The following is a 25,814-nucleotide window of genomic DNA, read 5'->3' on the forward strand; positions in this document are numbered from 1 at the left end:
AAACCAGACAATAAACAAAATATCATTTGAGGTACTGAATTTTTCATTGTTTTATTTAAATTTGAGAGGAAACTTTTTTCATAAATTATTTGTTCATGAGTAATTTAGAGGGAGATAGAGGGGGAATTTAACCAAAAGTTCAGTTTAATAGATATGCTGACAACAAAATATAGATATAAAATTTGAGGAACAAAAAATTTACCATAATTTAATTAAAAAAAAAAAGTTACCATAATTTTTCAAGACAAAAGCATCTTTTTTTGACAAAAGCAAGTTAGCTGTAAGCATGTAACAGAATGTGAAAAACAACTTGAACTCTTTTAGAGAACTGAAACTCTCATACCAAACCTGTAATTTGTATAGTCGATTATATAGGGTAGTATTTATACTAAGATTGTACAGTTAACACTTTGTTTTTAACCTTTTATAGTTTCGCTGGTAACCTATAAATTATTTTAAACGGAGAAATTATATTTTCACTTGGGTTTGGATAAGATAGTGTGACTAGGAGATAGTTCTTTGCAAGCTTTGACATTGAATAATTGTTATTTTCTCGACAGACATTCAATAATTAGTTAATCTACAAAACAAAATTGATTAAAATAATACTAGTTAAGTAGTGACTAGTGAGTACTATTGAATCAACAAACTATCAAGGATCAAAGTCTCTCCTCTATATAAATATACACACCCAAGCTATCAAAAATATATCCAAACTTTCCAAAAGTAAACAGAAACAAACAAATATGGAAAACAAACTCGTGTTCTGTCTGCTACTGCTCTCGGTTTCAGTTGCAACTTCACAGCCCGTGATCGATCCTTTGACTTTCCTCCGATGTATCGTACGACAAGGATCGAACCCACCGAGTCAAACCTCCGAGGTCACCTACATCCCAACAAACTCCTCATTCACCACCGTCCTCCGCCGCCGCATACCCAACCTCCGTTTCGACAAACCCACCACCCCAAAACCCATCGCCGTCATCACCGTCAAAGATTGGTCACAAATCGGGACGGCGCTAGCATGCGCACGCGAGCTCTCTGTCCAGGTCAGAATCCGAAGCGGAGGCCACGACTACGAAGGACTCTCTTACACCTCCACAGTCCCGTTTTTCGTCATCGACATGTTCAGTTTCAGATCGATCGAAGTCAACCTCACCGAGGGAACGGCTTGGGTAGATTCCGGCGCCACCATCGGAGAGCTTTATTACCGGATCGCAGAGAAGACCAATGCCTTTGGGTTTCCAGCGGGTTTGTCTCCGACGTTAGGCGTTGGTGGGCATTTCAGCGGTGGAGGGTACGGAACGATGATGAGAAAGTACGGCTTGTCTGTGGACAACGTTGTCGGGTCAGGAATAATTGATTCGAACGGGAATATCTATACCGATCGAGTATCGATGGGAGAAGATCGTTTCTGGGCGATTCGAGGAGGTGGGGCGGCGAGTTTCGGCATCGTGCTGGGATACAGGATCCGACTTGTCCCGGTGCCGGAGAGAGTTACGGTGTTTAGTGTCCGAAAAACCGTAGGAGATGGAGCTTTGGATCTTATAATGAAGTGGCAGAGTTTCGCTCACAGTACAGATCGGAACATGTTCGTGAGGCTGTCGTTGACTATAGTCAACGGAACGAAGGCTGGTGAAAAGACTGTTTTAGCCTCCTTCGTTGGGATGTATTTAGGCGGGTCGAGTAAGACGTTGAACGTGATGAACCGGGATTTCCCGGAACTAAAGCTGAAGAGAACCGACTGTACCGAAATGAGATGGATCGATTCGGTTCTGTTCTGGGCCGGTTATCCGATCGGTACACCAACTTCCGTACTGTTGGACACGACAGTTACGAACAAGTTGTTCATGAAACGTAAATCAGACTACGTGAAGCAGCCAATTTCGAGAACCGGTCTTGATTTGATACTCAAGAAACTGGTGGAAGTTGAGAAAGTTGAAATGAATTGGAATCCGTACGGAGGACGAATGGGTGAGATCACGAATTCGAGAACGCCGTTCCCACATAGAGCAGGCAACCTGTTCAACATTGAGTATGTTATAGACTGGTCAGAAGCTGGAGATGCCGTGGAGAAGGATTACTTGTCACGTGCAAGAGAGATGCATGGGTTCATGACCCCGTACGTGTCTAGTAATCCGAGGGAGGCGTATCTTAATTACCGTGATCTTGACATAGGGTCAGGCGGTAATTCAACCATGTACGAAGGAGGTAAAGTCTATGGAGCTAAATATTTCAAAGACAATTTCGAGAGGTTGGTGAATATTAAATCCATCTATGATGAGATAAACTTCTGGAGGAACGAACAAAGTATTCCGGTTCGGAAATAATAAGTACGGACACGATCACAGAAGTGTTGTATGATTTGTGAAATGAATGAATTAAGTTTTTCAGCAAGTAAAGCAAGAAATATGTATTAAAATTCTGTTCAATAAAATGTTGTGAGATGTACTGAGATCTTTGGTTAGAGGATATAGGCATGTGCATTTTCTTCCTTTCTTTCTTTCTTTCTTTCATACGTACATGGCCAGAGCGACATAGTTCTATCATATAATATGAGGGACCCAATATAAGATAGGGCTTGGCAATTTGTCATATAGACGTATATACTAGGTGTGTTCAATACAGTTAATCCGAACCAACCCAAACCAAAAAAAAATACTATGATTTCAATTTGGGGTATTCGGATTGGGACGGATACTACCCTACCAATACATATAACCTGATAAGTGATAATATATATATATATATATATATATATATATATATATATATATATATATATGTTTATATCATTACTTATGTTATATATAACCGTATATATTTATTTTAATTCTTTGTAAAACTAAATCCTAATTAAAGTAAAAGTTTTTTCTTTTATTTGCTTATAATAACATAACTAGAGTTTGGATCCGTGCTTGGAAAGCGCAGGTTTATTTTTGAAATTAAATATATATTTTCAAAAAGAATTTCTACGTAAGAAAGTATATAGGTCTAGTCATATTTATGATCTAATCGTACGAAAATTAAATAAAAACAAAATCAACATTGAACAAAATTTCATAATAACCGAACAGATCTTATATTTTTAAAACTGAAAACTGAACCTGAACTGAAAATCAGATTTACCAGATTTTTTGAAATACAAATTATATACCTACAAATATTAATTACATTTAGTTTGCTACTGAACCAAACCCAAAATAACCTAAAAATTATTTAATATTTTTTAATGGGGAAATATATGTGGTTTATAAACGAATTAAAGTATAAATAATGTTTTCATATTTGGACCTAGGGTCTAACCGGTAAACTTGTTGGCCTTATATAATCCAAACTGATTTAAATTTTTCATGTCGCATTTTATCAGAGGTTGTACCAACTGATATGCTTCTATAAAATTTAGATTTAATAAAAAATCTATTAACAAAATTTTGATAAAACTTAAAAAATTGATTTAGGGCCTAATAACTAATAATAATGGATCCGGCCCTCTAGAAGAACAAAAGTATTATTTTTATTCAATTTTGTCTGAGTTGATCATTGATTTGAAAACAGTGTATATAAAAATTATTTGATATTTTTAACTATGATTATAGGTGATAATACAAACACAGTGGCTATGGTTGAATGAATATAAAACAGAAACTTAGATTTGAAGTATTAATAGTCATAGAATTAAAAGATATATAAAAATATATGTTTCCTTATGAATGTGTTGTATAACTTAAATTGCAACTGGCGTCACTTTTTAATTTTATTATGAATACATAACAAAACAAAAATAAATGTAAGTTTATTCGGCAAAAAACAAAAAAAAAAAGAAAAGAAAAAATATTCACATAAAATTAAATCGAGAGAAACGGGTTCCACATCTAATTATATAAAGTAGAGTTTGAATCTCTTCTAAAATGTCCACCTAGGATTCCAGGTCATAAACTCAAAGTCTATTAGTGTGACACCTGTCTCTTTTGCCAAAACTCTGAGTTTCATTATTCATGTTTTACATTTGTTTGGGCTTTTGATTCTTCACGGTTTCTTTGTTAAGCTTTCTTAAGCCCAATTCTTTGGTGACTACGCTTTACTTCACACAGAAGGAAAAATTTAAGGAATTTAAGGTTCTTCATTCGTTATCTAAAAGCTCAATCGACAATGAAGTCTTCTGGAAGTTTCCTATAAAAGATTTTCATGACGAATCTCTTGCTAGGGTTCTGTACATTCCGTTACAGAAGGGATTTTTCTTCCGAATCGTTACAAACTGCATTGAATCATCATCATTAACGATTGCCTTAACTCTTCCACACACCACTACCATGATTCCCTCATTAACTGTATCTCCCTATAAGGCTGTGGATCTCCAGCTATATAAAAAGGTTAGCTTTCATCTAGAAACATCATCCCCAGAATTCTTAAAAACAGTAGAAAGTTCTATTTCGCTGTACAAAAAAAAGTTCTATTTCGTTTGAATGGCTAACTCATATATCTTTCTTGCTGATTTGAAGACCGAGTGGTGTACCTCCACCTTTGATATGCGACTTCTGATTTATTTTTTGGAAAGCCAGAAACGTTTAAACATGGTGGAGAGCTTATGGGTGTTGACATGGCCAAGGTTATTCTGTTCTTCTAATTCATTCTGTTTTGGAAAAAAAAAATCAAACTTTTTTTATTATCAATTATTACATGAAGATATTTATTGTACATATTTGGCAGTTGAATTCTATTGAAATTGTTGAAAGTTTTCCCTTTTCTATTTGTTGCAGACGGTTCTCATGCTAGCCACTGTTAACGTCCACCGTCTGCTCACTTTCAGACACCCTTCAAGGCGGGTATAATGTACTCTGTCACCGGATTTGATGTTGTCCGAGCCAATCAAAACTTCTCGATACAGTATAATGATTCAACGGTTTTGATGAGATACTGGAACCGGTTTCTCCAATTCCTGAAGAACGCTTCCGGTTCCATAATCACGATAAGCTACTATGCCTAGACAACACTAACAACACCCATCTTCCAGGTAAACAATTTTTTTGGCTGTTTCTACCAACTCATCGTTTTAACTGCTTCAATAATTACATGTTCTTCTTTTCACAGACATTATTGGTGAGCTTACTGCTCTAAAGAGTACTGTAAGTGACCCTCTAGAAGGGAAAGATCGAGTCATGGCAACCATCAAAATCGTCAGGTAACAATTTATTTCAGGTTAAGACCCTCAACAATTTAATAATTGATGACATAAGGCCCTCATCACTTTTATAACTGATAACGTCCTTTTTGATGAACTTACACGTTGAATTTTTCCTACTCTATTTGCCATTCGCAGTGATGTGTCTGTGACCATGAGTATGTACGGCTCACAAGCTGTATTGTTTCACAACCCGCTGGAAGGCTTACGGGTGGATCCCAGGGTTGTTCTCGCAACATTAATCATCAATCCCACGATTGTAAGAGTATTTCAGTTTCTGTATTTTAAAACGATTAAAGTATGCTGCTGCTTACTTTGTGACTCGCTCTCTGTTTTTTTGTTACTGATGTGTACGTCTGTTTCCGAGACTAACCACAAGCTCTCAAAAAGACAATCAGTCCTTCATGAACAAGACTGTTTTTAAAAGAAAAAAAAATAAAAAAGAATTTTTTTGATAACATTCAAACAATGCCCACAAATTTTTAAATGCTAAACCAACAATTATGATTTTCACTGGAATATTGTTTTTCGATCACATGTTTGCTTTAGAACACCTGAATAACAACCGCCTACAGTGATCATCACTATTTCAGTTTTCTCACCTTGGCTACTATCCTCATCAACAATTATTACTCTACTTTTTATATGAAATTCATCTTCACTTATTATCAGTATCACTCACACTGCATGTTGAAATACAATGATTTCAGCATGAGAAAAAAGATTATTCTTACTACAACAAGATTCTACAAATACTTGGACTGAGACTGACTTCAAAGCTGAAATATTAAAACGTCAAATTGCATAAAACAAGATTCTACAAATACTTGGACTGTGTCTGACTTCACATATACTGGTCGTATTAGTTAACCCTTGAAGAATATTAATACAATAGTTCTTTCTAACTAAACATATTTTGTGTGTGTTCACCTTGAGGAATCTTTTTTTTTGTTCACCACCTTGAGGAATCTAGGTTTCTCGAAATTGGCTTTTTCGTTTTTTGCGTTTAGGAATTATGTTTTCGTTAAGTGTATGTACATCATGATCACATCAGCATGATCCGTATTCTCAGTTTGTTTTCTTAATATTCCATTGTATATAAACTTTATAAGAAACTGTTGGCCTTTTAATTTGAAAGTTCTCAATTCTACATTTTTCACTTTTGGTATGTCTGACTAAAACTTTTCATTCAATAGGTACATGTGACATTAATAGTTTCTTTCTATTGACGATGATGCAACTTATGTTGAACACCCTTTATACATATAAAAATGAAAGAAAAAAGATACTCAGAATCATAAATTGTGTTCTTATTTTTTTCTTGGGATCGTTAGCTTTCTTGAAATTTGAGATCAGTATAGAAGCAACTAGCAACTATAGAGAATCTTTTATTAGTTGATCAAAAAAAAAAAAAAAAAAAAAGAGAATCTTTTATTTTCGTACGTGACAAGCTACTAAGAGCAAAGGTATATTCATAGTCACAATAGATATTATAATAGATGAATGTGGTTTAACCCTCTCTACTCATGTGAACCTCATCAAAATAAGTTGTCTAAAAATTTGACATTTTAATTTTTAGAAATGTATTAAACACTCTATATTCCTTATCATCTTATTCTATTAACTAAAATTATTAATAACCCAAAAGTCCTTTTTAGTCAATAGTTTAATTACAATCTAACAAAAAAATCATCAGTGTAAAATTATTTTAGCGCACAATATATAATTTCATCTACAATACATACACTTCAGAAAAGGAATAAAAACAATTTTTTAGAGATATTGTATCTACACGTTTTATCAAATGCATATAAAAAGCGCAAAGCTTATGAAATGATTCCAACACTTTATCACGAAGCTCAAGATTAGAAAATTAATAAAATAAAGGAAAATACAACCACATAGTAATACATAATAGACTAAAAAAGTTTCTACGAAATTAAGATCACAATAAAATAAATTAATAGATAATCAAAATTTTTAAAGGAAAATTAGAATAAAATACAGAAATAAAGAATAAATATAAAAATAAAAATCAATGTTTTTTATATAAAATATATGTTAAGTTATGTCAAGAATAAGAAAACTATAAAAATAGATCCACAACTGTATACAAATAAAATATATAGTTATATATTCGAATAAGAGACACACAGTATAAAATAATATAAGAGAATGAATAAAACTAGATAACTACAAATTAAACAAATAAATCAACAATTCTAACCATTAAAACTAAAACAGAATTAAATCTCAAATAAACAATTTTACTAATTTTTTAAAAAAAATTAGTTAATTGTAATGGGAATGAACTGTATAAAAAATAACAATCAATAAAACAATATTTCATACTAATATAGAACAAAAAAAATTAAAATAAAAACAAATATTAAACAAAAAAAAAAAAATTACTCTAATTATTTAAATTATTTTCAAATTATTATCCCACCCGTAGGGCGGGCCGACCCTAGTATTTCATATTATTCAGTTGAAGCGTTAGGAATATAAAATTGGTTTGTTAAAATTATATGTAAGACCATTAATTAATTACTATAATCTTATTAATGAAAAAGTCCAACAACTTTGTATTGGTAGATTTTTTCAAAATATCTATACTATTAAAGCAGGATCATATTGGTCTTTTTACTAAAATTACCCTTTTCTTTACTAACATTGCACATTTCATTAAGGGCAATCAAGTAATATCAATAACACATCTATATTGGGTCTTTCTTTTTGATTCAGCCCACTGTCCACATCAGATCTCTCTTGGGCCATTTGGACCGATTAAGAAATCAGATCCAATTCTTATTTTTTTTCCAAGTTCAAATAATTTATTTTCAACCATTCTTAATATTTTTTGTAGTGAACAAAAATTAATCACTTAGGGGGGTGTACTCAACTGAGAGTTTCAGGTGAATTGTATTAAAATGACAAATCCACTGTTATTCAAACATGAATTTTAAAAACTCATTTAAAATCCACTGTTATTGAACTTGACATTTCGTAAAGTACTCTGAAATCTACTGTTATTGAAAATATTTTAAGTTGTGGGATTTTAAAGTTTTGAGGTGATTTTAGGGTGTTTGGGTGGAGTTTCTTAGTTAAAAAAAATAAAACTCAAATCCCATTGTTTTAGGTGATATTCTAGAGTAGTTTAACAAAAATCACATAAATCTCTGCAACTTATTAAAATCATCTAAAACTTCATTAAAAATCAAATCACATCAAATGCTAAATTGAATACATCCCCCTTAATTATTATGTTTTTTCCTTTTTAATATAATTTAAGCATTCATAAAAAATTAAATTTTTTCATTGAAAAGTATAAATCTTTACTAAAATTATATAACTTTTTTATTTAAAAAATTAACCACATAATAAAATTAATTTATCAGAGTTATACCAACTTAATTCATTAAAAATAAAGTTTAATTTTCTAAACATAAATACTCATTAGACCTGGACGTTCGGGTACCCGTTCGGGTATGGATCGGTTCTTTCGGGTATCGGATTTTTCGGGTTTTGAAATTAAACCTCATTCGGGTATTATAAAATTTCGGGTCGGATTCGAGTCGGATCTTTCCGGGTCCGGGTGGGTTCGGTTCTCATGCATAAGAACCTGAAAAATAACCAAATAACCAAAGTATCTAAAACGGGTTTGGTTATTTATACTCAAAGTAACCAAAGTATTAGATTCAGTTCAAAATTTTGTATCCAAATTACTCAAAAGTAACCAAAAATAACCAAAATATCCATTCTATACAGTTTTTTGGGTAAACTTTTATTCAATCTATCATATTTTATCCAAAAATACTCAAAGTACCAAAAATAACTACTATAATTAACTTATAATATTAATGTAAAATATTAAAATAATTATAAATATAACTATAACATATATTTTAGATATATATTCACATTTCAGATATCTTCGGGTACTCATTCGGTTCTCGGTTCGGGTCAGGTTCGAGACCGGTTCTTCGGATATAGCAATTTAGAACTCATTCGGATATTTACCCCGGGTCAGATCGGGTTCAGGATCCTGATTTTCGGGTCGGTTTCGGGTTGGTTATTCGGGTCCGGATATTGTACTCAGGCCTATACTCATTTAAAATGAAACACGATAAAGAAAGATAAAAAGCTTAAGTTTTTTATGAAAAATAAATATATAAAAATATGACATTTACTATACTAAATATTTGTCAATTTAAAAAATAAAGGAAAATAAACCCGCGCTTTGAAAGCGCGGGTCAAAATCTAGTCAATACAATTAAAACATCATACTGATTTTAGACATCCCCTTAGACTTTGCAAATATTTACAGATGAATGCCATTGTATTTAAATTTAAATTAAAAATAAAAGGTTATTAATAACAACAGTGTAACACCGTAATACATAATTTAAAAAAATATTCGGTATAATGTTGTTACCGTGATTTTTGATTTTCCATAGATTTTGTCAATATCTTGACTTATCTTCAAGTCTTTATTAGCTATAAAAAAACCCCCATCGACCACCTACTATCTCAAAAAATTACTACTCCTTTCATACAACCAAATTTAGTGCTAACTATAGAAAACGTTTATAGCTTATTCTCACAAATCAGAAAGTATACTTTAATTATAATATTTTATTTGAATTATAAATGTTCAATGGTTTTTTGATGTTTTTGTTCGTTGTATGCAGGCGATAAAGATATATGAAAAAAAAGATTCATGCAAAAAAATCTTGAGCATTTGGGGAGCATTTGTCGTGTTAGTGACTGGAAAAATATAGATAACTTCTCTTTAAGTTCAGCATTTTGCTCGGCAGATCATTTCGATATATATTGAACAAACAACTGTTTAATTTTAATTAGTTACATTTGTTTTTTGTGTTAGTTACTGCCATCTGAGCCTTTTATTAAATTCCTTTGTATTAGAGAATTTAGTTTATGAGTATATGTAAGATGAACAAAGATATTAGGTATATTATATGTAGATTATATATATATATATATATATATATATATATATAATGTCGGGTTATATATATATACATCTGACGGGTTATTATATATATATTTATAATATTTACTTGACAAAAAAAGAAAAATGTAAATGAAAATAAAAAAATAAAATAGAATAGTTTTTCAAAATATTCCAATGGTTCAGCGGGTCTAAATTAACCAATATAATTATCATATAAACAAATAATCATATTATATCGTAAAGTTAAATAGATTTATACATGTTCGAGATTTAAATAGAGGTGAGTCCAAATGAAACGGGTTAAATAAACTGGTTTACTTATTTTAATATCTATAATAAAATATTTGATACTTTTTTGTTCAATTTATATAACATAAAATATCTTGCATTTTCAAAGCGTGGGTAAATAAACAAAATTGATTTTTTTACGGTTCAGTTCGGCTAAATTTTACCTCTAACCGAATTACCTGAAAATCGAACTATCCAAACTCGCAGACTTAAAGCACATGATAATTATAAAAAATTACACTAAAATTCAAAAAAAATTGTAATAGTTATAAAATTCAGAAAATAGATCAAAAACTATCCCGCGCTTTCGAAGCGCGGGTTAAAATCTAGTTTATCTTTTAATAGTATAGATTTTGGTTAAATGTAGTTTTGCTCTGGTAGCTATTTCCTTTGCCAAACAATCTGATCCGAAATGAACACATCTCACTTTGGCTAAAAGTTCATATTCATATTACATAATAATTTAAAAAAAAATTACACTAAAATTCAAAAAAAAATTGTAATAGTTATAAAATTCAAAAAATAGATCAAAAACTATCACGTGCTTCGAAGCGCGGATTAAAATCTAGTTTATCTTTTAATAATATAGATTTTGGTTAAATGTAGTTTTACTCTAGTAGCTATTTCCTTTGCCAAACAATCTGATCCGAAACATTGAACACATCTCACTTTGGCTAGAAAGTTCATATTCATATTAGCACCCATCTTTTGTGTATTTTTTTCTTTGGTCAAATCATTTGTGTATTTTTTCATGCACACTTTTCTTGGTTACATATTTGATAGCATTATGATTTGAGAATTTGGATATTTATTCAGATTATATTAAGATTTTCTTGATATCCTACAATTTTCATCTTCAAAAAGTCTCTATTTCACTTTCTTATGTACTTCTAAACATAGCTATTTTCAGGATTAGCGGACAGCCACGGATCACAATTGATACACTTGCCAATTACCCTACATTTTAATTGGTTGGATAATTTTTTACATAAATTATAATTGACTTTGACGTAATTAAACGTACCATGATGAAAGTTGGCAGAATTTGACCAAGAAATATTCAAAGTAACCGCATTTTCGCACAAGGCCAAAAAATTCGTCATTTTTGTGTTTGGCAAAAGCCACAAAATTTGCTTTTAAAAAAAAAAAGCCACAAAATTTCCTATTTATCCAAATTTTAGACACTCAAAAGTGGGCAAAATAATTAGTCAGAGAAATGAATAAAACGTACCTTACTTTTGTTCTCTTCTTTGCTGCATCGTATTCATCACCGGTCACTGCAGCAGATCCCGTGAATGTCTACCAAGACTTTGTCCAATGTTTCAAAAACAAGACAAGCATTCCCGACAAGGATCTAACCGAAGTCGTTTTATCCCGTTGTAGCGTTTCCTTCACCCCTGTCCTACGCGCATACATCAGAAACGCTCGTTTCAACACCTCCTCAACGCCGAAACCGTCCGTCATCGTGCTGCCACGTGTCGATTCCCACGTTCAAGCCGCCGTGGTCTGCACCAAAGCGCTGCATCTCCAGCTCAGGATCCGGAGCGGAGGCCACGACTACGACGGTCTCTCTTACGTCTCATCCGTAACGTTCATCGTCCTCGATCTCTCTAACTTCCGAAACATCACCGTCGATATGAAAGACGACGGAGGCTCCGCTTGGGTGCAAACCGGCGCTACGCTCGGCGAGCTTTTCTACCGGATCTGGGAGAAGAGCGAGGTGCACGCTTTCCCCGCCGGAAACTGTCCCACCGTCGGCGTCGGAGGACACGTGAGCGGCGGCGGATACGGGCACTTGATTCGAAAGTTCGGACTCACGATAGATTACGTCGTGGACGCTACGATCGTGGACGTTAAAGGACGAGTTCTTGATCGGAAATCGATGGGGGAGGATCTCTTCTGGGCGATACGAGGAGGAGGAGCCGGGAGCTTCGGCGTCGTTTTGGCTTTTAAGGTGAAACTCGTGGAGGTTCCTAAAACCATCACCGTCTTCAGGGTAGATAGAACGACGGACCAAAATGCCCTCGACATGGTCCATAAATGGCAGTTCGTGGCTCCAAGAACCGACCCGGGTCTGTTCATAAGAGTTTTGCTAGCCTCTCCGACCAAGAACAAGACACGAACGGTGAACGCTAAGGTAAGAGCTTTGTATTTGGGAAACGCCAGCGACGTCGTTTCGATGATGGCGAAGGAGTTTCCCGAGTTGGGTCTGAAGATAGATGATTGTAAAGAGATGACGTGGATCCAGTCAGTCTTGTGGTGGATGAACTACAAAGACGTGGAGAAAGTCAAACCGGAAGTTTTACTTGAAAGAAAACCGGACTCGGCTAAGTTTGTCAAGAGAAAATCGGATTACGTGGAGAAGGAGATAACCAAACCCGAACTAAACCGGTTGATTCAGCAACTGGCGACGTTAGACAGAACCGGTTTGGTTTTGAATCCGTACGGAGGGAATCTGAACGCGACCGCAAGTAACGAAACGGCTTTTCCACATAGGCACAAACTATACAAAATCCAACATTCGTCGACATGGTCAGATGCTAGACCAGAAGCGGACAGGCTTTACGTTGGTAGTTTAAGAACGACATATAGAATCATGACTCCGTTTGTGTCGAAAACCCCTAGGAGCTCGTATTTAAACTATAGGGATGTCGATATCGGGGTTAATGACCATGGAAAGGATAGTTATCGAAAGGGAGAAATCTACGGGAGGAAGTATTTTGGCGAGAATTTTGATCGGTTGGTTCGGGTTAAAACCGCTGTAGATCCGGAGAATTTCTTTAGGAATGAACAGAGTATACCAACCTTACCTCATAAGAGACGCTAGGCAACTTTAGTTCATGTGACCATTATAACTTTTCTTTAATGTTTCTTCATGAAACTTGGAATAATCTTCTGTAGTTATGTCCTGAGCATATTTTCTTTTGCAAAACGTCAAGAAAATTGAATAAGCTGGCCAAAATTAGTCAATACAATAATAACGAAATGTGTCTATCTATGAATCCGGATACCAAGCACGTTCGGCATTAATCAGATAACACCAAGAATAAGGTTTCTATGTTTTAAAGTGGTTGTCCACTTATCCATCTCTTGAACAAGATTGAACTCTCCACTGGTTTATACTCCAGCGTGTGCCCGCCTCCCTATATAAACCAAACCCATTAACCAGTCAAGATATCTGATGACTATAAATACTTCGCATTTATGTTAATGAAAATTTGGGATTAAAGAGTTACTTTCACAGTGGCATATGTCATCTTATTAGCATAAGTCTGGGTGTATCTGCAAATAAAAAGGTTGACAAGCTTAAGACAAAACGAAGTAAAAGAAACCAACAAAGCAAATAAAAAGTAAATGGCATATATACCCAGCGACTTTATCTTGTATCATCCATGGCCTCCATTTCTCAATAATGGAAAAGTTTAGAGACCTTATCCACTCTTGGGTTCCAATGAAAGGGATTGTCATATCGTGATCACCACTTTTAGCCATAAAAATTAATGTCAGAAAAGTCTAAAAACACATTAATTAATGAAGCAAGCATGTGAAGAAGTTGTTAAATATTCTTGTACCTGATGATGAGAGATCTATAGCCTTTGATGCTGTTATTCATATGGTATGGTAGGCTGCTTTTAATGTCTTGAATGCAATGCACATTGGCGCTGTCACATCGCTCCCATTTCCCTTTAGTCCCCTGCCATCATAGAGTTTGTTCATCAGATTTAACAAATGATCAATGATGATAAACAAGTTGTCATATATATTACCTTCGCCACTTTAAGTGCACTGCGTACACTCTCGCTGTTAGCCCAATATTCGGATAGCGAATATCGATACATCTGCACAAAAACAACATTGTTCACAACTCTTCTCCAGTGGTGTGTTAAGTGGTTAGGTATTTCATCCACAGGTACCAAGAAGCTTACATAGCAATCAGGAGATGTTTTGTCACAATTTGATTCTAGAACAAGTTCTTTATATACTCTAGAGACAGACTGTAATGAACCACAAAAAAAATATAAGTTAGTGATTTACCATTGAGTCACATTTCGTTCAACTAACTAACTTGTGTATACCTTCTTGTAATCTTTAACGAGTTTCAAGCATTCTGTGTTAAGAGGATCCACATGAAAATAGTCACCTCCACAGCTTCTCTTCATCGCCTACAGAATGAAGAGTTTGTAATGAAATACTTCACTCTGGTGACAAGAGATGAACGAATCCTAAAGTTTGTATTTGGTACCTCAAAGAGTTCATCAGAGATGAGTGCCATTCCATGAGCAAATGGAACGCGAGTGTTATTATCAAAATCAAAGTTTGTTACCGGGTTTCCGAGCACATAGCCCTGTTGTTTGAAAGCGTAAGAGAGGGAGAAAACAAGAGTTCTTAATGCTTGATAATGTATATAAACTAAAGTAAGAAGAAAGAAAATAACTGATGAACCTGAAGATTTATTTGAGGTTTGCAACAAATATAGTTTCCTGTGATTAATTGGTAAAAGAACTGAATCAAGAGTCAAAACAAATCTTGCACTAGGATTGAATTGATACAAGAACAAACTTACCATTTGAGATTTCTTGAACGATGGCTGGAACCATCTTACCGGAATAAGAGTTTCCGGTTACATAAAAAGGATTGGAAAAATATTCAGGATGCTTGTCTAGCCACTGCACAACAATTACCAACAACAAAACAAAATCTCTAAAAGTCTATGCCAAATGATACATGCTTCAAAGACAGTTTGAACTTTCCCTTTACCTTACGAAGAAACTCATTGACCCGCTTAGCTGCTCTTGTGTCACTTGGTCTATCAGCAAATGGGTTTCTTGAGTAGGAGAAGCCAGTCCCAACAGGTGTTAGCTCTGGAATTAGAGCTGGTTCAATGTAAAATAGAGGATGATTTACTTAGACGGTTTGGTGTGCCACATACCCGGTCAAGATTGTTACTAGACGAGGATGTGGCAGCTGCTGATTGGATGAGTGTTGCTTTGGCGCAAAGCAAGCATGAAGATCACGTTAGCAAGATTCTAGGAATGAGAAGATCTTGTTAACAGAGTATATAAGATCGTAACTAGCAGTAGGTCTAGGTTACGGGTTTTGGGATTAAAGAAAACGAGTAAGAGAGTGTTCTTGGCTGCATGTTTTGTGAAAGCTTAAAGGTGAGAGATCTCAGCCTTGTGAGCTTGGGTAGTTTAAGGATTGGTTCGTCTCAAGTCAGTCTGTGACGTTGAGTAAAACGAATTAGACAGATCTAGGTTTGATTGTCTAAAGGATTCTTAAATAAAGGGAATTTCTATTGAGAAAGAATCAAGAGTTGTTTCATTGGTATCTATTTGATCTTTCATTTGGTATCAGAACGGGTAACCTCTGTAGACTGCAAGTCTACTCACAGGTAGAGATCCTGCGACAATCTTGGAAACAATGAAAGAACTCGTTGCTCTCCATAAGCCTATCATGCTTGATGAAGGAAATTTTGGTCACTGGAAGGCCAGAATGCGACACATCATCAGAGGAACTGATGAAGACGCATGGACTGCTGTGGAGCAAGGATGGAAGGCTCCGACAATGATCATGGACGACAAATCCACTGCACCTATGCCAAAGGAGAGGTGGACTGACTCTGACAAGGCTGCTTCTAAATTCAACTCGAAAGCTCTCACGACAATCTTCTCGTCTGTTGACCTTGATCAGTTTAAAATTATACAAGGATGTGAGTCAGCTAAGGAAGCTTGGGACACACTCATCAATCATTTCGAGGGAAACACAAGTGTACGATGCACCAGAATTGATCACCTGGCTTCTAAATTCGAGAATCTACGCATGGAAGAAGATGAGTCAGTAGGAAGCTTCATCTCTAAGATCAGCTCCATCGCAAATGAAGCCTCAGTACTTGGTAAAAAATACAACGAGAAGAAGCTTGTCAAAAAGGTACTCAGATGTCTTCCAGCTCGCTTTGAAGCGTACAAGGCAGTGCTCAAGATTGCTGTCAACACTGATGAGATGAAGTTTGATCAACTTGCGGGGATACTCAAAGTACATGATCTTGAACGTGTTGAGGATGTGCCAAAGGATCAGAAAGGAGTTGCCTTTTCAGCTGAGTCAAAAGAAGGTGATCGAGTAAAGCGCATTGAAGACAACATGGTGCTCATGGCTAAGAACTTCAGCAAAATGATCAAAAGGGTTGAAAAAGGACAGAATCGATCGGGTAACAGACAGTACAGTCGAGATGGTGATCGATCTTCAAACCTGAACTCGAGGAATGAATCTGGAAGAGAAAGCCGTAGAAGAGATCTTCAGTGTCATGAGTGCGAAGGATTTGGACACTTTCGGAATGAGTGCCCTTTGACTAAAAGAAAGGAACTCAAATGCATTGAATGCAAAGGATATGGTCACACTAGGAGCGAATGTCCTAACAATCTGAAAAAGGACAAATCCCTTCTTTGCTTCAGTGATACATAATCAGAAAGCGATAGTGATTCAGAGCCCCCTCTACTTAACTTCGTGGCATTTGTTGGTCAGGATGAAAACCCTGAGGTCGTGTCAGACTCGGAGTCTGAGTCTGATGGAGAATTGGATGACGAAAAGAACTCCTCAGACTTGAAATCTGAATATAAGATGTTGTTTGACAAGTTCACCGAATTGAGTCTAGAGAATCTTCAACTGATCAAAGATAGAACTATGCTCAAAGCTCAAGTTAACATTCTAGAACTTGAAACACATGCAGTTGGTGAGAAGCTGGACACAGCGAGTAAGTCAGAAGGAGAAAAATGAGAATACCTTGCATTGGAGAAGACAATTTCAGAACAAGCCTACAATCTGAAGAGTCTGGAAACGAAGTTTGATGTAACAAAGAAGCTGCTGTGTGAAGAACTTGACAAGAGCCGTAGTCTCCAAAATGAGCTTAACGAAAACTACAAGAAGATAAGAATGCTCAACAAAGGATCCAACACTCTGGATCATATCCTATCGATAGGACAGTCTTCTAAGCTCAACTGGGGACTAGGTTATCACGGAGTGTCTTCTAAGATGGAGGAAACTGAAGGTGTGAAGTTTGTGACTGGCACAACACCACTTGTACCCGCTGGTCAAAAGCTACAACTTGATCAACCATCATCATCATCTGCTAGGGACACAACTCAAACTGGTCGTAAACCTCAGAGAAAGGCTGGATGTCACTTTTGCTGCAAGACTGGACATAGGGCTGCAAACTGCTACTTTCGAAGAAATCAGTACCTGCGAGCATGGAGACTGAATCAATGCTACATGGAACCCTCTAGATTTGGTCAAGTCTGGATAGCTAAGACAGATCTCTACCCTAACTTTGGTAATCGTGTGCAAGCACCGAGAGAATCTGTAGTTGAGGTCACTAATTCTGACACACTAGAGCAGAGGCCGGGAAAAGCCATCGTCTGTAATATGGCTTTTATACAAGAAGAGGAGTCTACTGAGACTAACCATGTGTACCACAATGACTTTGATGAGTCAGACACAGATGAGTCAGATACTGATGAAGAAGATCAAGTCTGGAAGCTGAATGATTTCTCAGACCTGAAGGCAAATGTCGCATACACTACTGCTGAGGTAACTGACCAATCTGATATTCCTTGGTAATTTGACAGCAGATGTTCTAGACATATGACTGGTGACCGTGAATGTCTTGACAACATGGATGAAATCAAAAGAGGTAAAGTCACCTTTGGTGATGGAAACCAAGGTAAAATCCGTGGAGTTGACAACACTCGCAGAGCTGATATACCCAGCTTGATCAACGTATACTATGTTGATGGGTCAAATCTCATAAGTGTGAGCCAACTATGTGATGAAGGACTTCAAGTGATCTTTGACAAAAAGGAAGTTAGAGCAGTTAATGAAAAAGGGAAATTAGTATTGAGTGGCTTCCGATCTGCAAACAACTGTTACATGTGGAAAGCCTCAAACCAATGCTTAGCAGCAAAGGAATCTCAGATTGAACTCTGGCACAGGAAACTGGGGCACATGAACATGCATGGACTAACTAGATTGGTCAAAGCTGAGGTCATACGGGGTGTGCCTAAACTGGAACAAGAGACAGAAGGTGTGTGTGGTGCTTGCTGCCAAGGTAAGCAAGTCAAGGTTCAACACAGACAGGTAATACAAACTAACTCAAAGAAAATTCTTGAACTTGTTCACATGGATCTTATGGGTCCTATCACTCCTAACAGTGTTGCTGAAAAGCAATACATTTTTGTTCTTGTTGATGACTTTTCCAGGTTCACCTGGGTCAGATTCTTAAAGAACAAATCGGATGCTATCGACAGCTTCAGAATTCTTGCACTTCAACTCAAACAAGAGAAAGGTGGAGGCATTATCCAAATTAGGAGTGACCATGGAGGAGAGTTTCAGAATGCAAACTTTGATAGATTCTGCAACGAACAAGGAATACAACACCAGTATGCTGCTCCGCGAACCCCTCAGCAAAATGGAGTAGTTGAGCGGAAGAACCAAACTCTTCAGGAAATGGCTCGAGCTATGCTAGCTGGAAATCAGGTTCCTTCAGGATTTTGGGCTGAGGCAGTCAACACGGCATGCTACATCATCAATAGGGTCTATGTGAAGCCAAAAACTAAGACCACGCCATATGAGATTTTCAAGGGAAAGACTCCTAACCTTGCATATTGCCATGTGTTCGGATGCTTATGCTACATTCTCAATGACAAAGACAACTTGGGAAAGTTTGATGCCAAAAGTGATGTGGGAATGTTTCTGGGATACTCCACGAATAGCACTGCATACCGTGTGTACAACTCAAGAACCAAAAGGATTGATGACAAAGTGAACGTGGTCTTTGATGATAATGTGGGCTATTATCAAGATGGTGTGGCACAAAGAAACGTGAGTGTTACACATGAGAGTTCTCCAAGCTCGAATGCCGTCAATCAAACGGAAGAAGAAGTCCCTGAAGAAGTGCCAGATGTCGAGGACCAGATACTTCCCTCAGAAGTAAGTGTACACAAAAATCATTCTCCTGATGATGTGATTGGAGGAGTGTATGATGAAAGAGTTACTCGGAAGAAGCAGATTAACTTCAAAGAGATGGTGAAACTTGCATGCTTTCTAGTAGAAATGGCAAAAGTAAATTGCTTCGTGTCTCAGTTTGAACCGAAAACTCTTCAAGAAGCTCTAGAAGACGAGTTCTGGACAGCCTCAATGCATGAGGAACTAGAACAATTCACGAGACTACAGGTGTGGGATCTGGTTCCGAGACCTAGTGATGCAAATGTAATCGGAACTAAGTGGCTACACAAGAACAAAACAGATGAGAATGGCAATGTGTTTCGAAACAAGTCCAGACTGGTTGCTCAAGGATATGCTCAGATAGAAGGAGTTGACTATGATGAGACATTTGCTCCTGTGGCTGGACTGGAATCAATCCGACTTCTGTTTGGAATAGCTTGTAAGCTCAGAATCAAGCTATATCAAATGGATGTTAAGAGTGCATTTCTCAATGGTCTACTTCAAGAGGAAGTGTTTGTAACTCAACCAAAAGGATTTGAAGACCCCCACTTTCCAGATCATTACAAGCTCCAAAAAGCTCTGTATGGTTTGAAACAAGCTCCAAGAGCATGGTATGAGAGGCTAACACAATTCCTGATGACATCAGGCTTTCAAAGAGGTGGGGTTGACAAGACCTTATTCATACAAGAGATTGATTCACACTTGCTTGTAATCCAGGTCTATGTTGATGATATAATCTTTGGGAGTACGTCCAAACACCTGGTTGATGAATTTGTGAAAACAATGACTAAGGAGTTTGAGATGAGCATGGTTGGTGAGCTCAGTTACTTTCTCGGACTGCAGATAAAACAACTGGAAGATGGGATCTTTGTAACCCAGAGCACATATGCCAAGAATCTGATAAAGCGGTTTGGCATGCAAACCAGTAAGATCGCAAGGACTCCCATGAGTACGACAGTGAAGTTGACACGAGATGAGGAGGGACGCAAGGTTGATGAGAAGCTCTACAGAGCCATGATCGGTAGCCTACTCTACCTTACTGCAAGCCGTCCGGACCTATGCCTCAGTGTAGGAATCTGTGCAAGATACCAAGCTTCACCAAGAGAATCACATTTGAATGCATTGAAGCGAGTAATCAAATATGTGAAGGGTACTCTTGACTTTGGTCTACATTATACCTTTGAGACTAACATCAATCTTGCAGGTTATTGTGATGCAGACTGGGCCGGGTGTGTTGATGACAGGAGAAGTACATCTGGAGGGTGCTTTTTCTTGGGGAACAACATGATATCGTGGCACAACAAGAAACAAAACTGTGTGTCTCTATCCACAGCTGAAGCTGAATACATTGCCCTTGGAAGTTGTTGCACACAGCTACTTTGGATGAGACAAATGCTTGTCGATTACGGGTACCATACTGAATCTATGCTAGTTCACTGTGATAACATGAGTGCCATTAATCTGACAAAGAACCCAGTTCAACACTCTCGTACTAAGCACATAGACCTTAGACACCACTTTGTTAGAGAATTAGTGGAATTGAAACTGATAGTCATTGAACATGTCTCTACTGAAAACCAACTGGCTGATATCTTTACTAAGCCTCTCGATTTCAACACCTTTCTGGGACTCCAGAAGGCTTTGGGAATTGTTGATCTCTCAGCTTGAATGTGAAACTGACCAAGGGAGTAGATAAGCTTAGGTAGAACAAGTCTCATGTTGAGTCACACCATCCAAAACCTTGTATCAACAAATTATTGTAGTGAACCCTTAAGTTTTCCCTGAGTCATCTTAGTAACTTGCTTCCAATATGAAGGGCACTCGTCTTGGATTAGGATGTCACCCCATTCTCATTCTGAGCATCGATCACTGTCTGGATGGGCTTAGAAACCAATAAGAACAGAGTATTGTGTTAATTGCAGAAAAAGTTGTGTAATACCACTAAAGGCCTGAAGTGACGAACACTCATTGTGGGACAGGGTGCTACAACACTTTGTATCCTGTGATGATCACTGTTCCGATTAGGCAGACTCACTCTCATCAAGTCACTCGTCATGGATCAGGGTGCAGCAACACTTTGTATCTGGTGGCGCTCTTTGAATTGATGAGATCATGAGTCTGATGATGAAAGAAATTAAAAAATTCAAGTGCACCGTAGAGGAAGAGGTGAAGTCAATATTGCAAGTCATTAACAGGGAACTAAGTTGATGAAAGAGATAGCTTAGAGGTTCACTTCCAGTAATCTAGTTTGTGACAGCTACTCGGCTGAGAAACAACTACAAATTAGAGTTGATACATTGATTTTCATTCGTTAATTTGTGATGAGACTTTGACTTAATCTTCCTAGGCTAGTCATACCTACTCTCCTTGGTCATACCTCTCTAAATATTCATATATTTCTGCTGAAATCACAGACAAAGTAACTCTTGGTTGGAGACAAGTTCTTGAAAGTACAAGTTTTCCCACTCTTATTCTTTAAAACGAATGTGTCCTGCTTATGAGTGTTTGGGTTCTAATTATTTGAAACTGGTCTTGGGCTTCTCGATTTCATTGTGAACTAATGAGTATAGTTGATGTTTTTCCTTGAGAACTAATGGGCTAGCACTATTGGGCTTCTTAATATGTTTGTCATGTGATCTAGGGTTTCATTCTTTATGCCACACATCGATATCATCGAAGTCACTCTCTTCTCCTCATAGCGCCACCATGCAAAACCGACGAAGCCTCCGCCTCAATCCTCCGCGTGATGACAGTGTCAACTCGTCGTCTCCGCCAGTGTCAACGCCGCCTAGCAACAGCCGCGTCTCCCGCAAGAACTCTCGAAAGCGTCCCTGTCGCAATTCTCAATCAAGATCTCGCTCTCAAGCAACAGTGCCGGAGATTGAGTCTCTCTCTGAAGGTAACGAATCTGATCAAGTCTCTGAACCATCTGAAACCGAAACGGAGATAATCGATCAGGAAGAGGATCAAGATCCAGCTGAGGTAGCTCAAGAGACTTTTGAAGAGATTGAATTGATTCCACTCAATGAAAGGTACGAAGCCAGTCGAGCTACCTTCCTAGCTAGAGCTCAAGAAACCCCTGCTCTCATCCAGTCTTCGATACGTCCGATCTCTGCACGATTCATCACTACTGCAGCTGCTCAGTGATTCGAGGCTCTGTCACTCCGAAAATTCCTTCCTCAACAGAGTTTAGATGTCACAGATGAAAACCTAGCCGATGTGCGTCTTGTAGTTGCTGAAGCAGGCCTCATCTACACGGTCTTTGACAGTATTGCTTTTCAGCCCACAATAGTTCGGGAGTTCATAGCAAACCTGCCTGATGCTGAGCCGCGAGATGATGGGGTAGCAGTATATGTTCGAGGGTCCATGGTGGTCTTTTCTCCAAGTTTGCTTAATGCCATGTTTTGCATTCCTGGGTTTGAAGAGGACCCGAGCTGGCGTGAAGAAAATATTGATCGTGTGTGTGTGTTTCTCACTCAGGGACGCGTCAAGCGCAGAGAAGACATGAGCTCGAAGTGGTTAACTGCCACGAATCAGGTCCTGTACAAACTGGTGTGCTCTAACTGGATCCCAACCACAAGCTACACTGCTATGAACTCTGAGCGTCTGCGCTTTCTCTACATGTTGTATGTCAGTCGCGGGTTTGACTTTGGGAAGCTGGTCTATGACCAAGTCGTGTCGATGGCTGATAACACTGAGGCTGACAAGAAGCGTCGGATCATCTTTCCAAACCTCATCCAGCAAGTTCTACTGTACCAGCGTAACATACCACCTGACAATCAGGATGTAGATGAGACGGGGTTTCAGAAACATGTCGTCAAGGACATCAAAGCCGGATTAGGTTCAGGAAGTGTCTCTCGTGCTCCAAATCTCGAGGAAGACATTGAGGAGCTCATTACAGATCTCAAGGCCCTTCGCATGCGTCTGAGGAGTAAGGATCTTCTGGGGGAGTAACGGTTTCTTTCTTGAACTTGTGTACTTGACACTAATGTTCTTATCTGATTGTGCATCTCTGCAGGGGGAGAATATGGAGGAGCTGGTACTAGTACCCGTGGTGCCTGAAGTTGAAACAAGCGTAGCTAGCTTTTCAAGTTGTTGTTATGTTTCCGCTGCTATGTTTCTGTGTTCTTAGGATGTCGAACTAGCCTCATTTTCATCTTTGATGGCTTATGTTTTTCTTCGGATGTAATAATCAGACCATCTACGGAAGTATCATGTTTTTATGCTTCGAAGGATTCTAAGGTCACTAGTTTTGTGTACACTAACCTGGTGCTTTGAACATTAGTCTATGTTTGCTTAGTTTGTGATTGCAGGTTGCAGAGGTTGCTACATTCAGATAAAAAGGGGGAGAATGTTAGCTCTGGAATTAGAGCTGGTTCAATGTAAAACAGAGGATGGTTTACTTAGACGGTTTGGTGTGCCACATACCCGGTCAAGGTTGTTACTAGACGAGGATGTGGCAGCTGCTGATTGGATGAGTGTTGCTTTGGCGCAAAGCAAGCATGAAGATCACGTTAGCAAGATTCTAGGAATGAGAAGATCTTGTTAACAGAGTATATAAGATCGTAACTAGCAGTAGGTCTAGGTTACGGGTTTTGGGATTAAAGAAAACGAGCAAGAGAGTGTTCTTGGCTGTGTGTTTTGTGAAAGCTTAAAGGTGAGAGATCTCAGCCTTGTGAGCTTGGGTAGTTTAAGGATTGGTTCTCTCAAGTTAGTCTGTGATGTTGAGTAAAACGAATTAGACAGATCTAGGTTTGATTGTCTAAAGGATTCTTAAATAAAGGAAATTTCTATTGAGAAAGAATCAAGAGTTGTTTCATTGGTATCTATTTGATCTTTCAACATGCTGGTCCAAATATATTATATTGGCAACCTGAAAAGAAGCAAGCATTCTAAACTTGTAGATGAAGAAGATTTCCTTCTGAATATAACAGACTAATAGAGAGTTTACATCATATAACTGGTAACAAACTAATAAAACCAACAACAGACTTTATACATCACATTACTTACCTTAGTCCATAAATATGTAGTAGAGACCAAAGAAGGGACACTTCCATTGTAGGCCTCAACCTTGAAAGCAAGAGGACCTGATTTTTCCAATTCAAACAAGGTCATTGCAAACACTGTAGAGACAAATAAGAATGACAAAAAAAAAGATTTTACTTACCATTCTCATAAACAAGGCCAGTGAGAGAAGAGCAGCCAGGTCCTCCAGTTAACCAGACAAGAAGAGGGTCTTCTTCAGGGTTCCTCTCAGATTTGATGAAGTAATAGAACATCTGATCTTCCTCTGCCTCACCAACAGCAATGTATCTGAAAATGAATTTAACTCCAAAACTCAGAACAAACATTCATTACAATGCTAATTAAATTTGAAGAATAAGATGAATGAAACAGAACAAAACCCGGTTTCAAGCTCAAAAGGCAGAGGGCCTTCAAAGCCAGGAACATATTTGATGATAGAGCTTGCATCAGCATGTTGAATGAACGGAAGCAAAAGTTGTGGCAACAGCAACTTGAGTATCCAAGAATCCATTTTTGTTTTTGAGTGTTATGACAAAACGTTTTTATACTTAAAAAAAAAACAATTTCGAGTTAACCATATAAACTGATCCACTGCCATATCTAATTTCAGGTTAACCGAGTTGGTCAGGATTTTCTCCTATAATCAAAGTTTGGGCACGTGAGAATGCACGTGGAAGGGACATAGTCGCGTGTGCGTTGCAGCCGGTCCAAGATAAATTAGTTTTCCACTATTTGGCATTACCTAAGAAGTAACGTTCCGTTTAGTTTTTGGGTTGTTGATGCTACATGTCGGAAGGAAACATTATTGTACTAAAAAGTATAAGCGTCGACCGGTTAGTCTATCTATAAAACCGAGTCTATCTTGGTTTTAACATTTAATCTTCTCCTTCTCTCTAAATAAGATAATTTTGTGGAATGGTTAAGCTTAAGCATCTCTGTATCGGTTTTTTTTGTCACTCTGTATGAGTTTTAAATGAGCACTAGATTTTGATCCGCGCTTTGGAAGCGCGGAATATTTTACGATAAAAAAATTCACTAATAACTTAACAAATATTTTGGTAATTTTTAAAGAGTGTGTATTTAAAATATTTTTGCATTTAAATCAGTGTTTTTAAATTCAACCCGATTGTGATTATACATGTTAATCCGGAGATCTGACAATTCAATTTAGGTTTCTAAAATATTCATATTAAAAAAATCAGTAAAATCCGAGACTAACCGATTGAACTGATGGATGACCGATATGTAATCTAATTGAATTTAAATTGTAATAGTTTCATAATTTGTAATCTTATAATCTAAATTTTAAAGTTCATTATTTTGCAATTTATGAAATTATGACATTTC

General features: G+C 37.0%; 3 protein-coding genes across 6 annotated transcripts; 2 read left to right on the plus strand and 1 right to left on the minus strand.

Annotated features, from left to right (window-relative positions):
- Positions 1-699: 699 nt before the first annotated feature.
- Positions 700-2,451, plus strand: LOC108846121 (berberine bridge enzyme-like 11). The gene has a single exon (XM_018619370.2). The coding sequence runs from the start codon at positions 747-749 to the stop codon at positions 2,328-2,330; it is 1,584 nt and encodes a 527-aa protein (XP_018474872.1). The 5' UTR covers positions 700-746; the 3' UTR covers positions 2,331-2,451.
- A 9,157-nt stretch (positions 2,452-11,608) lies between these two features.
- LOC108805881 (berberine bridge enzyme-like 12) lies at positions 11,609-13,345 on the plus strand. Its single transcript, XM_018577904.2, has one exon. It carries the CDS (start codon positions 11,662-11,664, stop codon positions 13,270-13,272), a length of 1,611 nt encoding a protein of 536 aa, XP_018433406.1. The 5' UTR covers positions 11,609-11,661; the 3' UTR covers positions 13,273-13,345.
- A 46-nt stretch (positions 13,346-13,391) lies between these two features.
- LOC108805972 (serine carboxypeptidase-like 14) lies at positions 13,392-24,978 on the minus strand. Of its 4 annotated transcripts, none has more exons than XM_018578081.2 (15): positions 24,848-24,978; positions 24,610-24,755; positions 24,453-24,529; positions 24,285-24,312; positions 15,204-15,298; positions 15,010-15,112; positions 14,889-14,926; positions 14,689-14,790; positions 14,522-14,608; positions 14,372-14,440; positions 14,213-14,284; positions 14,018-14,139; positions 13,813-13,926; positions 13,682-13,727; positions 13,392-13,584 (listed from the first exon to the last, which is right to left on the minus strand). In XM_018578081.2, exons 1-15 carry the CDS (start codon positions 24,976-24,978, stop codon positions 13,525-13,527), a joined length of 1,290 nt encoding a protein of 429 aa, XP_018433583.1. In that variant the 3' UTR covers positions 13,392-13,524. The 4 variants fall into 4 exon arrangements, with proteins under 4 accessions (XP_018433583.1, XP_018433514.1, XP_018433656.1 ...); XM_018578012.2 differs by having other exon boundaries at positions 13,392-13,588; XM_018578154.2 differs by lacking the exons at positions 14,372-14,440; positions 14,522-14,608 and having other exon boundaries at positions 13,392-13,588.
- Between the last annotated feature and the right edge of the window lie 836 nt (positions 24,979-25,814).

Source organism: Raphanus sativus, chromosome 1 (assembly GCF_000801105.2).
Source record: "Raphanus sativus cultivar WK10039 chromosome 1, ASM80110v3, whole genome shotgun sequence".
In the NCBI taxonomy this organism is placed as follows: Eukaryota; Viridiplantae; Streptophyta; class Magnoliopsida; order Brassicales; family Brassicaceae; genus Raphanus; species Raphanus sativus.

Bases quoted from the DNA above. Each gene is read 5' to 3' on its own strand.
- LOC108805972 (XM_018578012.2), bottom strand. From the start codon at position 24,978: ATGGATTCTTGGATACTCAAGTTGCTGTTGCCACAACTTTTGCTTCCG. The intron at 14,441-14,521 runs GTATACACAAGT...GGTTCATTACAG, and splicing joins TCGTTAAAGATTACAAGAAG to TCTGTCTCTAGAGTATATAA. The intron at 13,927-14,017 runs GTACAAGAATAT...TATGGCTAAAAG, and splicing joins TATAGATCTCTCATCATCAG to TGGTGATCACGATATGACAA.
- LOC108846121 (XM_018619370.2), top strand. From the start codon at position 747: ATGGAAAACAAACTCGTGTTCTGTCTGCTACTGCTCTCGGTTTCAGTT.
- LOC108805881 (XM_018577904.2), top strand. From the start codon at position 11,662: ATGAATAAAACGTACCTTACTTTTGTTCTCTTCTTTGCTGCATCGTAT.